This window comes from Alligator mississippiensis, chromosome 3, assembly GCF_030867095.1.
Source record: "Alligator mississippiensis isolate rAllMis1 chromosome 3, rAllMis1, whole genome shotgun sequence".
Lineage (NCBI taxonomy): Eukaryota > Metazoa > Chordata > Crocodylia > Alligatoridae > Alligator > Alligator mississippiensis.
The window spans coordinates 19598484-19614257 of NC_081826.1; the positions used below are offsets into that span (position 1 = coordinate 19598484).

Here is a 15774-nt window from a genome sequence, read left to right on the forward strand (position 1 = left end):
GAGTACTTGTTCTTGCTAATTTTCCCCATCACTGAGTGACCTGGCGTTATTTTGATCTTGATTGATAAGTAGCTCCATCAGTAACAATGGAGTCTTCTAGCATTTGTTTCCCAGCAGGCCCGGCTCCCAGAGGAGTTCTGCATCTATTAAGAAGTGAGTGAGTTCCTTTGCTCATTTCTTGATGACTTGGCAGTTCCTCCTCTGTTTAGATTAGGGGCAAAAGGAGATACAAGAGCAGTACCTGTTAGCTGGCAAGGATGACAGCTTTTGTAGCAGGAATGGTTCTGCTCTAATCTGACTCATCCACAGTACTTCTTGATTTACCTGGCTTTACAACAGCTTTTGATTGAAGTGCTGTGTTAAAGAAAGAAGATTAATCTGCTGCCACTGCAAAGAACCATTCTGGTCTGCAGGCTCCTCCAGTTACTGTGCTTACGCACAGTTGTTAGCTAAATTACAGCCACCTACCTCTACTATAACCAGGTATTAGTAGCGTTTTAAACTGCTGTTTCTTTATTTTAAAGTTTAAATAATAAATTCAATTTAGCATATGCTTGGAAGGGCATATAAAAGACCTCTAGCAAAGAACAGTATTTTATGGGAAAAAAAAAATCTGTAATTTCATTGTGAGCCAGTTTATGGATCAAAACATATATATAAAAAAAAAAAAAATCAGTCCTGAAATAATGGTTTCGTGTCGAAACATGGTATTTGGAAGATTTCTAGTTTATAAATTGATTTAAAAAAAATGAAATATTGACAATATTGAGCTTTTTAAGCCTTTTGATTTTTAGCAAAATCATATTTTCACAGGGGATAAGAAATTGATCAATTTTTTTTTTTTCAATCAAAATAAAAAACCTTTATTTAGGAAACTTCAGTATGTGTATGTATTTTTTGCTATCCTGGTAAGCATGCATGCAAGCACACACAAATATAATATATCTAATAGTATAGTATATATTTGTGTGTGTGTTTATTTAATCAAATTACAGGGGGAAAAAGAATGATTGCTTTAGAAGAAGAGAACTTGGGGGAGGAAGTACTAAAAATGTAATCGTGTCATTGAATAATTGTTATTGGGAGGAACTAAAATTAATAACTAGGAGTATAGTCTAAGAGCAAATAAACAGTGCCATCTTCTGGCAACATTGTGAGACGTGATGAATTCATAGTCTGATTGTAAGTATGCGGGTGGGTGTGCATGCGTGTGCCTGCTCTATGTGTGTGGTGGGATTGGAGGAGAGAATTTCCTGAAGCAACAAAATCCTTCCAAATGGAGGCAATGACTGGTCTAGCAAAGAGGAAATTTAGGTCAGAGACCTTCATAGGATATTTCACTATTTTGGGTGTCTTTCTAAACACTCACCAAATCATGTTTCCTTCTTTATGCATAGCTCCTTCCCATATTTACCCTTCAATCTCCTTCTTCGACATCAGATCCTATTTTGATTCTTCTCCTAAATAGTTTTTAGCCTTACAGCATTCTTGGTGCACTGGAGGTTTCTAGAGAGAGAACTACTTAGTAGTCCAATTCTGGACTACTGGTGAGCAAAAAGAAATTTCTTCCTCCAGTTTCTTAATTGTCCATTGGAGACTTAATTTTACAATGTGGTATTTGATTCAGTTTCTTTTTTACAGGTGTTCAGCAAGTCTTCAGATGTGCTTTTAATAGATTCTACCTGCTTTACATTGTGATGCTTTGGGGAGTCTTAACTTTTTTTTGTATTTTGTTTCCAGGTGGTACCAGAGAAATTGGGTCTGCCCTAACCAGAATGTGCATGAGGCACAGAAGTATAGAGTCCAAACTCAGGCAGTTTTCAAGGTGAGTGATTACACAGCTGGCCCAAAGCTTGGACCTCGCTCTTCATGAGCTGTTGGATCACAGTCAAAAAAGTACTTGTCAGGCAGCCCCCTTTCATTCGGGAGCACATTTAAGCTGTTTACTAGCTTTGGCTTCCAACTAACCTCTGACTTAATGCCACGGGGAACAGGCTTTCTTTTCTTTCCCCCAACAAATTGGGCTTTATAGAGATCAAGAAACACAAGATTTAGCTGCCCAGTCTTAGACTTGGACTTGCCAGTTCAGGCTGCTTTAAATGTTGGGAATTCCTGTCACTAAACACTGTAGCTCAGCAGTGAGCAGTCAGTCAGTGATGGAGAAGACTAGTTTTTGAGTTGCCGAATCTTAAACTTCTTCACTGAGCTGGAGTAATGGCAAATGCTGTGCTGCCTTCCTAAATGTACAGAAACTTAAACAACTTGGATAGGAGATTCTAATGAAGTCTCGTACTGTAGACCTTTTCTGCAGATTTTTGCCCATTGTTTGTGTTTAAAAAAAGAGAAGAAAGAGGACAGATGGAAAACAATGCTACCTACACCTGTTATGAGAAAATTGGCTTCCTTGCATGCTATTTGCCATAGAAATAAAGTGTCTATTCAGCCTGAGGATAAGAAGGAATCATGATTTTTTGTTTGTATGACCCATATAGATGTTTTGTTTAACTTTTTTTTTTTAAGGGATGCATTTGGGAGAGCAAATGACTCTGGAGATTAAAAGATATTCAGACTTCTCTTTGTGGGTCACTGGTTTGAGTCTGTTCTGTATCCACTGTGAACAAAAAAGGGTTGTTCAGTAGTCTGTAGAAATTTCAATTTCAATTCACTTCTGTATTGAGGAGTTCCCAAATCGTATCACAAAACCCACCAATACAGTAGCATTCTTCCTTAATTTTTCAGGAGAGATGCTAGGTGTGAATGGGCATGGAGTCTGAATTACCTCAGTACCATGGTCCCTGTAGGTGAGGGTTAAGGCCCATTGATGGGTAGATATGTGAGCTTCCATTGCTATTGTCTGTGTTCTGTGGATACGTATACTTCTCTGATCAATAGAAATGTCTAGTCTCCTGGACATCAGTCTAAAGTGTTTTACAAGTACTAACTTCATGTGACAAATGAAAAGTGTACTTGTATATGCTGGCCTTGTTTTAAGGTCTCTTATTTATATTTGCCATCCTGAACCTTTGCACAGGTAATTCTGGACACCTTTGTTATATGGAATTTTTCTACCGGCCCCAGGTTTTAAGAGGTTTGAACTGCACCATATATCAAACAGTTAATCACCCAGTTATGTAGTAGATACTTAAACACTCTTATGTTTGGATATTTACATTACATGTTAGCAACCGTCATGGCAGAGAGTAAAATACTCCAATGTTGACCATGGTTCTCTCTATAGAAACAAGGGCATCTGCAGGATTTGATTGCTCTTTGTGTTTTTTCAACAAAATTAGTGCTTTAATTGACTGTCTGATAAACCCACTTCAAGAACAGATGGAAGAGTGGAAGAAAGTGGCCAATCAACTGGATAAAGACCATGCAAAAGGTAGCTACAGAAGAAGAACATCAGTATAATAGGATAAGGTTGTGATATATAAGATTATTTTCTGCTATGGCTCTTCCCCTTTCATTTGGTATCCTGGGAAACCAAACAAAATTGCTATTTTTAACATAAATGCCCTCAATGGCTCCAAAGCAAAGATAATTAACCAATTCTTTCTCAAGCTCCACAAGTTCTTAAAATTTGAAGCCTGGTTCTGCAGACCTCAGACTTTGTAAAAAGGTATTTTCAGCATCTTGGTAAATATTTTCATGTAAGTTTGCGTGTTGGGGTTCCTTCAGCAGCCTCCTTGCTGTGTGATACTTCCTTATGTATTTTATTGAGGATGTCACACCCACCACTGGAAAGCTGTGGGATATTTAAGCTACCTTTAAGGTTATGCTGCATCTCAGCCATGTGTCTTTGATGCTGTGTGGTCCTGGAAAGCACTTCCTTTTTTTAGTATTACTTTGCGCTGTGAGATGTAAGAAATGCCTATTCAAAAAGAACTTGGAAAAAACATCTGTCTGAGGAGTGGAGGAGCCAACTTGTACAGCTCCCACATAACTGCAGTGCTGTTCACTGGTGGGGTGATTGTTGCCATTAGAAGGCACAGTGGTGGGATCTCACAGCAAGAGCTAGGGGTTGCTGTTGGAGGATCGTTTTGAACGCACACAATAGTGTTAGCTGTTCCTGTACAGAGAACGTAGACATTGGGACTGCTGACTGTGCATTAAATTCAAGGCCTGTCTGAACAAATCAGATCTGTCCTTGCTGACTTGATAGTACTCTAACCACTTAAATCATTGCTAAGAGGGTGACCCTGGGAGCAGCTGAGACTATTGTGGAAACAACATGCTTAGTCCCTGGGGAGGAAGTGCCTTTTTATCGCCCAGTTAATATTGCTGGGGCCAAACAACATCAACAGTTTCTGAAAGAATTTCTACCCTGTCCTTCACCCACCTTGCTCTTCACCCTTGTAATAGTAGATGTTACTGGGGCAGAGTGAGGAGGAGAGTGGAAGCAAGGGGTGGCTTATCTGGTGGAGATCTCTGATGTATAGAGATCAGTGTTACACAGTGGAGTGCAGGAGGCCCGGGTTCAGTTCCTAGCTATATCATGAGCCTACCCCATGTCTCATTTTCCCCCTTATCCACATCTGTCCAATTGGCAGTAATCCCTTCTTCGTAGAGTGCTTTGAAATGTAATGGTTAAAAGAGTTTGTTACAAGAGCTATATGTATTATGAAATCCACTTTTATTAATTAAAATATCTGGTACCTTCATTGTGTCAAAACTGTGGTGGAATATTATGTACTGGGATTTTTAGTCCACATGGGGCTGCATTTCTGTTAAATGAGGGCAACTAAAAATCTGCCCCACTTATGTAAAAGAGGGGCCAGTGTGACCTATACTTTGGCAGAATCTCAGCATCCTTCTCTGCAGTGTGAAGGACAGGCCATCCTTTCTCTGACTTTCAAGAGCATCATTAATATAGTATCACTTACCTATCTTTCTGTTTGTGGGATACTCAATTTTGAACAAAGGTATATTCTGAAAAGCCTGTCAAAATCCTTCTGTGTTCCATTCCAGGTGGCACATAAGCCATAAATCAAGAGAACACTCTCATTATGTATTGTACCCAGCTGTTGCTTCTGTGAATATTTGGTTTATTTCCAAATACATGGTTCATTGTGAAGGCTATTTTTGCCTAACAGACTTGTAAAACCAAATCTACAGGCACTACAAAATACAAATCTGATTTCTAAACTGATCAAAAAGCAAATATCCCTTTTTTAAAACTTTGTAGTCTCATATTCAGGTGTAGCATTTTTGATAAATCAAAGACCTATTTAAATATCAAGTATGTTGAAATGCAGACTGTGGTTTTTTGTTTTTTTTTTTTAGAATACAAAAAAGCCCGACAGGAGATAAAAAAGAAATCGTCAGACACACTGAAGCTACAGAAGAAAGCAAAGAAAGGTAACATTCTGTATACTTATTTCACTGAGTCTCACTTTAAGGGGTTCCTTGGCAAACCATTGGAAAGCAGAAGGACATTCTCTTGTAATGATCATTGCACCATGCTGTCTCCTGTCATGTGCACCTTGAACACCTTTATCGAGTTATTGCATGCTGTTTAAACTGTTGAAAAGCTGCTGTTCATATTCTGATACTAAACCTAAGATTTATCTACAGATTTTAATGAGTGATGGGAGCTTGCTTCTGAAATGGAATAACTAATCCGGTCCTTTGTGTTAACAACTTGACATTGTAAAGTGACTGGTGCAGCATGATGATACCTGTAAAACTTCATGGAACCAAATCCCAAAAAAGACTTAAGGGGTGTGTTTCCTAGGGTCAGATCTGCTTGTGTTTATAGCCAAAGCAGTATAGTCATCTCTGCCTTTCCTGCTTGATCAGTGTGGTATCAGGGTTCATGGATAACTATATTCTAGTGGAAGATCATGTAATCAACTTATCATAGGGAATAAATGGCTCTCGAATCTTAACTAACAGTAGGGAAAGGAAAAAAGGAACTAGAAAAAAAGCCTCCAAAAAAAGGATTTGACTTAGTGGAGTCAGTGACCGTTGCCTGTACCAGGACCTTTTTCTGGGAAAGAATCAGCTGTTGAATCGTAGGGCATTTTATACATGTGCTCTGGGAGTGAGGGGAGAACCACTTTAATTAAAGCACCTGGAGCTTCTCATGTATCAGAGTCTCTGCGCTGAAAAATGCTGTTGGAGGATTGTTTTGAACACACAATAGTGTTAGCTGTTCCTGTACAGAGAGCGTAGACATTGGGACTAAGCAAGCTTTACTTAAAGCGCCTCCATCGCCATTGTTCAGTGCAAAGACACTGATATACAAGATACTGGAGTTTGTTGGAGCGTGGTAATTGCCATGCTCCAGCAGACTCGATTAATTGAGTCTGCTCTGATACGCTGTAATTACAACATGTTGGAGCAGCTTTGCTGCATGTGTATAGGCACCCATAGTGTCTCTGTTTAGGGGAGGGCTTTATCTAGCTCCGAGTCTTATGATTCTTAGCCTTGTTTACCCTTTATATGATAAATTTGCTGACTTTGATTCAATTATTATCAAAAAGTGTAGTATTTGCACCATCTCTCTTCCCTTTCCTTCCTTGCCACCTCCATTTCACAGTCGCCTTGTTTCTCCATAATGAAGCACAAGCAACCTGCAGTACCTGGCAGGGGACACTTGCAGAAAATAACCATTTTTTCATAAGCTTTTTCTTAGAACCCAAATGGGTTACCGCTTGCTCCCTCCTAGTTGACAGGAGCTCCAAGTGTAGCCGACAGCCATCCAGGCTCAGTCCCTGAACAGTTGGACACAATGTGGTAGAGTACATAGAGGTTCTTATGCTATGATCCTCAGAGTAATGCAAATACTTTCCAGCATGGTGTGATGCCATGTGACTAAGTTGTACTCTTGTCTTCTCCCTGGGAGAGAAGTATGTATACAGGGCATTTTGGGGCGTAGATTTTTTTTTTTTTCTTTCTGAAGGCAAACAACAAATCTGGCAAAGAAAATCAATACAGTGTGGTGTATCCTACTTTTATTTATTTATTTATTTTTAAGCAACTAAAAGCACTTTCTATTGGTGTCTCTATTTTTCTGTTGGCGTCTCCACAAAATCTAAAGTAATAATGAATGCCATGATTGAGTGATTGAACATTTAAACAATGTCTGTCTTAATGTTGTTAATGTAATGACTGTACCCTGGGGCATGCTGTCAGACTGCTTCCTGAACCACGTGCACCCATCTGCACTGCGTTCTGGGATGTCCCAAGTTTCAGAGTTGTTGTTGTGTCGCACGTTCGTTTGAGTTCATAATTTATTTTGGGTAGAAGGTGAGGGGCTGGGGAGGGATGACACAAAAGTTTCAAAGGGATGCGGTAGGGTTGAAAGTGAGCAGAGCAAGGAAGTTGTCCAGATATCCAGTACATAGCACAGTCAGGGCTCACTGTAATTGTGGAAAACTTCACACTTCTTTTGTCGTTTTCTTTGCCTTGTGGGGAGATAGCGCTACGTAGCTAGTCCACAGAATCAGGCACAGTAGAGAAGAACAGAGTTGTTTCCCATAACATTTGGAAGAAAGAAAATACAAAGCAGTGAGATGTAGAAGAGAAGAATGGCAACCATGCCTCTTCTCTCCCTCACCCTCGGATTGGAAGGAGTAAGGCTTTGTCCTTGAACAGAATCAGGATTCTGTCTAACCTCCGACATCACGAGGAGATGCATTTTTCTATGCCGTCTCCTACAGCTCTTATTAATATGCCACACTCCTGAGAGCAGTGCTGCAGCCAGCTGCCTGAGGCTTCTCATAAGTAGAAGCGAAATTGAGATGTGGTGGTTTTGTAAGGTTGTAGACCTTGCACCAGAAGCCGATTTCACTGTAGATGTAAGCAGGGTTTGAATCCCAGTCGTTTAAGGGGCTGGAGAGCTGGCAAGTAAGCACATAGGCATTAAACCTTTTGAACGCCCATGGTACAGAATTATTTAGTTTATGATGTGTACATGGACACTTGTTATGTTTTTATTTCCTTCTTGTTCATCTCTCCCACTTCACTTTGGATACCTACAGATGTTTAGAGGCCTCGCTGCAACTCATGGCGCTTTACGTAAAGCACCATGAATTAAAGCTCCCCTCCTTCCCTGCCCCTCAACCCAACAGACAGTCACCTGTTGGACTGGGGAGGAGGGGATGGCTAGAGCCTGCCTGCACTGGTCCTGGCCAGCAGGCAAGGGTGCTCCAGCAGCCTCCAAGGAGGCTGGTAAACCACTCCTTAATGCAGCCATGGGCCTGTCAGCAGTAGAGGGAGCAGCACAGAGCGGCCAACTGCTTTGCCTGACTAGAGCTGGGGGGGGTGCTTGGAACGGAGCCCCCTCAGCTCTGCACCCGCCCCCCCCCCCAATCCCACCCGGGGTAGCTGGGGTGTTCCCCGAGGAGTGATGGGGCTCCGTTCGACGCCACCCCACTCCAGCTCTCGCCAGGCTAAGCCCAGCTGGTAGCTCTATGCTGCTGCCTCCCCTACTGACAGTGTTGGGGAGGGGCTGGGGAGAAGAGCAGTTTGGCAGCCCAGTGTGAAAAATTAGCTCTGGAGGAAATACAAGTTCTTTAAGGTGCTCTGCTTTAGAGCACTTTCATCTAAGAACTCATTTGACCAGGGTTAATTTTTCACATGATTGGCCATTTAACCAATACTCTATAGCTGTGCACATGTGTTACGTCACCGTTGTAGAATGCTTTCAGGGGCCCGATTTATATGAAAAATGTAACTTGTGTAAGCACCCTTAATGTCCTGGATTCAAGCAAGAATATCTCTTCCTTTCTTCTGTTTTCTGTGATGTTCCTAGCATGCTTGCGCTCTAGCAACAAATAACAAGATTATCTTCTACCAGCTCCACCTAGAACAGGGGCGGGCAATTATTTTGGGCAGAGGGCCGTTTACTGAGTTTTGGCAAGCTGTCGAGGGCCGCATGACAGGCAGCCCAGGGCAGATAAAAAATTTAGAAAATTAATATTTAGGAGCCCTGCGGGCTGGATAGAATGGCCTGGCGGGCTGCGTTTGGCCTCCCATCTGCATTTTGCTCACCCCTGACCTAGAATGTATTTTAATGACCTTAATGCTTTAGTGATGGGAGCACGAGGTAATGTTGAGATCTGGATTTGATTACACTTTAAGATATGGTTTGCTATCAAAATATATGCAACATTTCTGCCACATGAACTGGAAAGTGGCCATCTGGTTTTAGTTAAAAGTATAAGGGCAGCTTTAGATGTAGGGATTTCTAGGATAAGCTGCTGTCCATCCCACAGACATGCCTACTTCACCTCCATCTGTTAGAATCCAGAGAGCTCTGAATGCATTTGGGCTCATCTCCTCTTATGAATTGCTTAGGCTATACTTTTATCTGATTCCTTGTGACAGCGCTGAAACTCAATTTCTGACTCTCTAGGTCTGTAATTAGGAAGTATACTTCAGGTGTGTTTTTGCTTTTTTTAATTGCGATCAAAATGTTTTGAGGTGTGTGTGTGGGGTGGTTTTTTGTTGTTGTTTTTTTTAATAGGGATAAAATGAAGGGGAAAATATAAGTGCTAGAACTCTAAATAAGTCAAATCAGTGATTTTTGGATTCCTTTTTCTTCCAAGTTAGCCAGATGATAGTTGGCAAAACAACAGGCCTTTTATGGAAATGAAGGGATTGAAAATGTCTTGATGAATTTGGAGTAGGTTCACCACAGTCTTTTCTTGTGGTTTCTTTATGAAAGCTTAAGGATGTAGTTTTCAACCTGTGGTCCACAGACCCCTGGGGTCCACGGACTGTCTGAAGGGTTCATGAAAGATCAATCAAAAGTAAGCAAATACTCACACTTACAATTCATAGGGGTCCACATCTCCATTTGAAATTTTTCAGGGGTTCACAAATGAAAGAAATTGAAAGCCACTGAAGTAAGGCCATAAACAGATACTCACAGACTTTTTATTGATATGATATATTTCATTTATTACGGAGGACCAAATTACATGTCACAGCTTTCAAATTGTTCTCCGTTTTCTTTTGAACTTGTGGCCAGTCAGCCTTGGTATATGCAGAACACCTCTGGTTACCCTTCTGCTTACCTGTTCTAGAATTGAGCCCTCGGGGAAAAATCATCTGTTGTTAGAAATGGTCAGAGATGGTCTGACTTCAGTAGAGTTGTGATTAGTTTGTACCAGCTGAGGATCTGTGCTTATGTATATATAATTGTCCTGTCTCCCTTGATTATAACCATTTTGGGGACAGTAAAGGGTTTACCATTGTAAGAGACTCTTTGTAACTAGTAATCATATCTTGCTTTTTTAAAATATTAAATTGTTAGCTACTTTGACTGTAACCTGGAAAACAAAAAAAATTAACTTCTATGTTTCCTGCTACACTGAACAGATCTCGTTGTGGGTTGGAACTCGAGTCCCCAAGCCTTCTCTTCCAGATTCTTTGTGCAGCATGGTTTTCATGCAGGGCTTGGAGAGACTGCATGGCAAAGTGTTGAAGTCCAAAGGGCCTCATCAGAGACTTGCTCTCTCCTACTTGGGTGTGCATGTTGTGTAGGTGTGTTGTTGGTGGGGGGAGAGAGCAGGGAAGAAGGCCACTCACCGCATCCCTACGCTGTGTAAACAAAACTCTCAAGGGTTTAAAAATGTATTTATGGAAAGTGGGATTTTTTTTTGGATCTAATTGAGTAGACCTTATACTAGGGGCTGTGAGCTTCATGGAGTCCCGAATTCCCAGTGTGCCCACACATAACAGGGGCAGGGCTTAATCGAGCCTCAGTCGCTCCACAGCAACTGGTCCCGTTACCTTGCAGTAAATGAAAGCTAAGCCAGGGCAATTCAGTTTTGCTTCATTCAGGGTATGGACAGGTGTTCAGTTGGCACTAAGAATTTCCGGTACCGTGAAAAATGTGGCAAGCAGTGTGCTATACGGGTGTTGCAGCCTGTTAGCTGGAGAGCTGCACAGGCAGGTGAGGAGCAACGTTCGGGAGTGAGATGGGTAGACAAGGGTAGGGTTTGGGGGGGGTAGGGAGGGGTGTTGACAGCACAGGACTGGGGCCCAGGGCAGAGCCACGGTCCAGTCCACTGCCCGCGGGTCCCACAGGCAGAACAGTTAGGGAGCAGATTGTAGCTCAGCCCCGGTCTCAGCCTCACGTTGTCACTGCCCCAAGATCCCAGCCCTGGATGCAGCTCCTTGCTCAGCTGTGTGCCCTGCCTGTGCAGCTCCCAGCTGGTCTCCATGAAGGCCTCAGGATCGTGGGGCAATGACGGTGTAGGGCAGAGCCACAATGTGCCCCTGCACATCCCTGCCTGCAGAACCAGGACTTTGACCCGGACCCCATGCTGTCACACCCCCATGATCCCAGGGTCCCCAATTAGACTGCCTGGGAGCTACATGGGCAGGTGGGAAGCTGCATCTGGGGCCAGGATTGTGGGGCAGGGACAGCACAGGGCTGGGGCCAGGGCAGAGCTGGGATCTGCTCCCTGCACGCTTCTGCTGCAGAACTGGTGTGGAGGCAGCAGATCGCGGCTTGGCCCCATGCTTTCACCGCCCCAAGATCCCAGGGTCTCCCTGGCCATGCCTGCCCATCTCACTCCTGGACATTACTCCCTGCCCACCCTCAGCCCCATGCCAGCCAAGCGTCCTGCCCCTGGTGGTGGATGCAAGGTGTTTAGGCCGGGATGCCCAGGCAGTGGGGCTGGATCCAGCAGCAGCAGCTGCTGGAAGAAGCTGCTACTGCCAGGGCTACTGGAAAATAGTCTGGCCACTGCACCACCCCAGCCATGCTGCATGTGCCATGTCCTGGGCGAGCAGATCCAAGGGGCCCTCCATGGGCCAGATCTAGCCTATGGGGCCATATTTTGCCTACTTCTGCCTTAGATTCAGTCTCTGAACCTCCTTTTGTAGTAACACAGCAGTTTTTCAGTAAATTAATAAAATCAGTGTAGTAGCTTCCAGTGCTCCCCCCACCCCCTGCTCATTTTTGCTTGGGTAAGGTACAAAGTTAAGCATATTTTTGTTAGCTGATTTTTGGATGATGTTTTCATTTTGAATAATTAGCACAGCTGTGAAAAATGTAAAGTATGACTATTGCTGTGTATACATTATACTGAAGAGAGATGAATAAATTAGATCCTTGTATGCTCCAGTTTGATAGGAGTTGGGGATAGATACCTAAGTGAACAGATGAGCATTTAAGTACCCTTCAGTCAGTTTTGTGTTACCATCATGAATAGCTCCTTTTAAATTCTAGCTGGCGTTGCATACTCTAGAATGTGCATGTTAGGATGTTTTCTGTTAAACTAACCACACTTGGAGTGATAACTGCAACTCCACCCTAAGCATGGGATTGCAGACGGGGCTCACGGTTACCAGGGATTGGAGCATGTGATGCTAAAGTAGGAGTAATAACTCTTGGACATTGGAACACTTTAAGGAAAAACCTTGATACAGACAAAGCCATGGTCTCTGAATGTTGCATTACTCACGACCTTGCCATGTACGTTCCACTGTGTACAAAATAAGAGGAAGGTATCTGGCAAATCATTGGCAAGAAACCTTGTTTGGATTTATCAGTTCTAGTTTGCAGAGGGATTTACTGTATTTTCTTGCATGTAACACACCTCACAATATTATACACACCTTGGTTTTTAAAAGGCAGAAGGATGATGGAAAATATCTTTTTCCTTGTAGCGAGGAGCTGAGTAGCAGCTAAGGAGCAGGCGCTGGTCAGTGTTCTGCCTATGGATTGCTGCACGTTTGACTTTATTTCGCCCAGTAAGCAGCAGAACCTGCTTTTACTGTATTTCTGCATATAATCCACACTCCAATTTCCAACAGCTGGTCTTTAAGAAAAAGGTGCATGTTGCATATTAGAAAATGACACGCTCTTCTGAAGGATTTTTAAGGATAGTAGAAAACTTAGGGCAAAAGTTCTCATAGTAAGGACCTTGTTGTGTGTCTCAATTGATTGGGGGACTAGTTTAATAAAGCTGCCTTCTACAGTGCCTTTAGTACATGAGCAAAATTTACAAAGCCCTGAGCTACTGTTCCCTGTGTGTCTACTGTTTTAAATGGAGGGTCAGGGAGAGTGGAAGATGGAAAGACATCTGCCTTGTTCCAGTGTGCCAAGTAAATGAGTTTGACATTTCACTATATATATTGTGTACCTTCCACAGGGACAAGCTCCCACATTCTTCCTAGGAAGAGCGAGTTGAACAGAGTTCATCTTTTATAAATTGCAAAATGAACTTTAAAAATAAAACTACTAGGCATGTAACTAGGAGCGTGTTTTGTTGCTGAATTGCTATAAATCAGTACTAGAAATTTGCCTTGATAAACTGCGCGGGAATAATCAACGTAGCCTGCTCTGCACTGACTCTTGGTGCTGATATTGATGTGTTAACACTAGGAATGCTGGAACACCAGTTTGACTTCTATTTTCCTTTTTGTATCAATTTTGTATCCTGCAATTTCTCATCATGCGCACCTTCCCGACAGCTGAGGCTCTGGGTAAGTCTGTGCCGTGCTGTACCCCTGGTGGCTGGTTTATTGTAGTCCTTGCTGTAGCCTCTGGTTGTCTGGTCTCTGCTAGTGGCCTAGACTTTAATTCTTAATGAAAATAATGCCTGTTCTCAGTGATCTCAAAAGCCAACAACCAATCTAAGATCTTCTTTTCTTTGCATTTCACTGGAGCATTGGAAAAGAAGGAAACAGATCTATAATGTGGGAGAGAAACTGCAGGTTTATTTTAGAAAGGGATTAACAAGCACTGGTAAGCTCAGGCCACGGTTGTGAGAAAAGTTGCTCTGAAGAAATGGTACATCATCAGACTCATGTTCAAATTGAATTTATTCCATATTGAAAGTAAAGTCTAGAGCTTGAAGTCCTTTCATGTCGTTTACGTAAACCTGTGATTCAAGTCTGCCCCTTCCCCCCCACTGTTTTTCTAATAATTTTTTTGAAACATGCATGTACCTGTTATGATTAACAGCAAATTATGTGTAAATAGCTATACTGGAAAAGGGTGGAAATTAGATTCTTAATTCTTTTTCCCTTTCTGTTGCTTGATTTGAGTGTTGAATCGGAGGCAATTTCAATCATCAAATTGGAAATTGAAAAGAGTTGCCTTGAGTCCTTTTGTGTTCAACTAATGTCTTAAGCTTCAGTCTGTTTCTCCTTGTTGAAACTGTGCTTTATATTCTCGGGTTTATTGAAATTTGCAAGCTTTTAAATGACTTTGAGCTGTCCTTGTAAGAGCAAATAGCAATTTTTACGGTATTAGGGGCCAATTCAACTCCTTTTGAAGTTACTGGAAAGACTTCCATTGATTTCAGTGAGAGTTGGACATGAAAATTGCTTTTGAAGTTAGCAACAGCAGCAGCAAAAATGTCTTTCTCCACGGTGCACAAGTGGAAAGCAATGTTTCTGATGGACGGGCTTCTCCAGCTTAGATTCTCCATCTCAGTGGCACGTGCCTCTGCACAGACCTATGGCTGAAAGGTGCATTCTGGCCTAATTCATATTTTTTTCAAAGCAACAGAGCTCTGGATGTTTTCAGAAATAGGGTTGGGGATTGGTTCAGCGATTGGGCTTCTCAGGATTTTGTTCTGTAAGGGACTGCAGGCATTCCTTAGAGAATTTGGAGATGGATTTTGCAGTCTAACTTAACCTACTAGTTTTTATTCCTCAATTCCGAAAATAGTTGGTATAATACATCGGCAATAATCCTGTAATGGGCTTATATATGCTAACAAAGAACAAATACTTACTAGGTTTCCACCTCTCCAAAACATTTTGTTCTCAGACTATTTTTATTTCCAGATTAGACCAAGGGTGCTTAACCCTCCAGCCTGTGGGCCAGATCCACTGCACTATCACCTGATCTGAAGGGCTCTCCACATGTTTGCAGGGAGCCCCTGGGATGTGGTTCTGTACTCTAGGTCAGGCATGCAGCCTGCTGTGGGGGCCCCAGGCTGCGAGACCAGGTGGAGGCAGTGCAGGGTGCCTGGATCCTGATCTTGCCACGTGGGGTCCCATCTAGCCCACAGATGGGCTCAACACCCCTTATCTGGCACACTGGGCCAAAAGGTTGAACACCACTGGACTAGACCGTGATGGTTGTTGACTCTTGTGTAGTACTTGTACCAGCTACTGTACTGGAAAGTCAAGTTGACTCACTGTTGTAGATGAAATGGTTAGGGGAAAGTGTGGGTGGTGGGGGGAGGGAGACACTTAGCTACTGAACAAGCATTTGCTGAGCAGTGTAAGGTCTGTTTTGTGTAATGAATTGAGTTAAAATACAATTTTAAAATTCTAGGTGGGCACCTGAGCAGGCTTTGGGTCACCACACACACGTAATGAAAAGCACAATTGGAGAGAGAGATCTATATAAACTTATTGCATTATACATATTGCATTATCAAGTTGGTCAATACTAGCTATAAACTTACTATTCAGACTTAAATACCGATTGCATTTTGAAATAATTGTATAGTTGAAAGCTGTTTTTATTTACAATGCATCATGAATGGCCTGCATGAAGTCATTTGGAAACTAGGTCATCTTTAACATCTCCCTTTCATGAAACTTTCAGTGTAAAAGATAGAGGCAGACAAAACTCCTGGTTTAGAGGCAATATTTTTTTTATTAGACCAACTAAATAGTAGCCAAAAAATATTCTTTCTTTGCAAGCTTTCGGGTCCAAACACCCTGCATCAGGCTGAGGAGGATTCAAAGATCATAAAAGTTCTCCCAGGTAGAAAAGAAACTTCATCTTGCACAGGGGAAGTAAAGGATGGTGAGGTTTCCCTGGGCTTCAAAGTCCATTTGTGG

At 42.3% G+C, this 15774-nt stretch overlaps 1 protein-coding gene across 10 annotated transcripts in view; it reads left to right on the forward strand.

Annotated features, from left to right (window-relative positions):
* MTSS1 (MTSS I-BAR domain containing 1) overlaps positions 1-15774 on the forward strand; it is a 167821-nt gene that overhangs the window by 121542 nt on the left and 30505 nt on the right. For all 10 annotated transcript variants that reach the window (XM_059723761.1, XM_014611477.2, XM_019481757.2 and 7 more), the window contains 3 exons: positions 1741-1825; positions 3294-3385; positions 5287-5361. In XM_059723761.1, coding sequence (XP_059579744.1) covers positions 1741-1825; positions 3294-3385; positions 5287-5361 — 252 coding nt within the window. The remainder of the gene's footprint in view (positions 1-1740; positions 1826-3293; positions 3386-5286; positions 5362-15774) is intronic.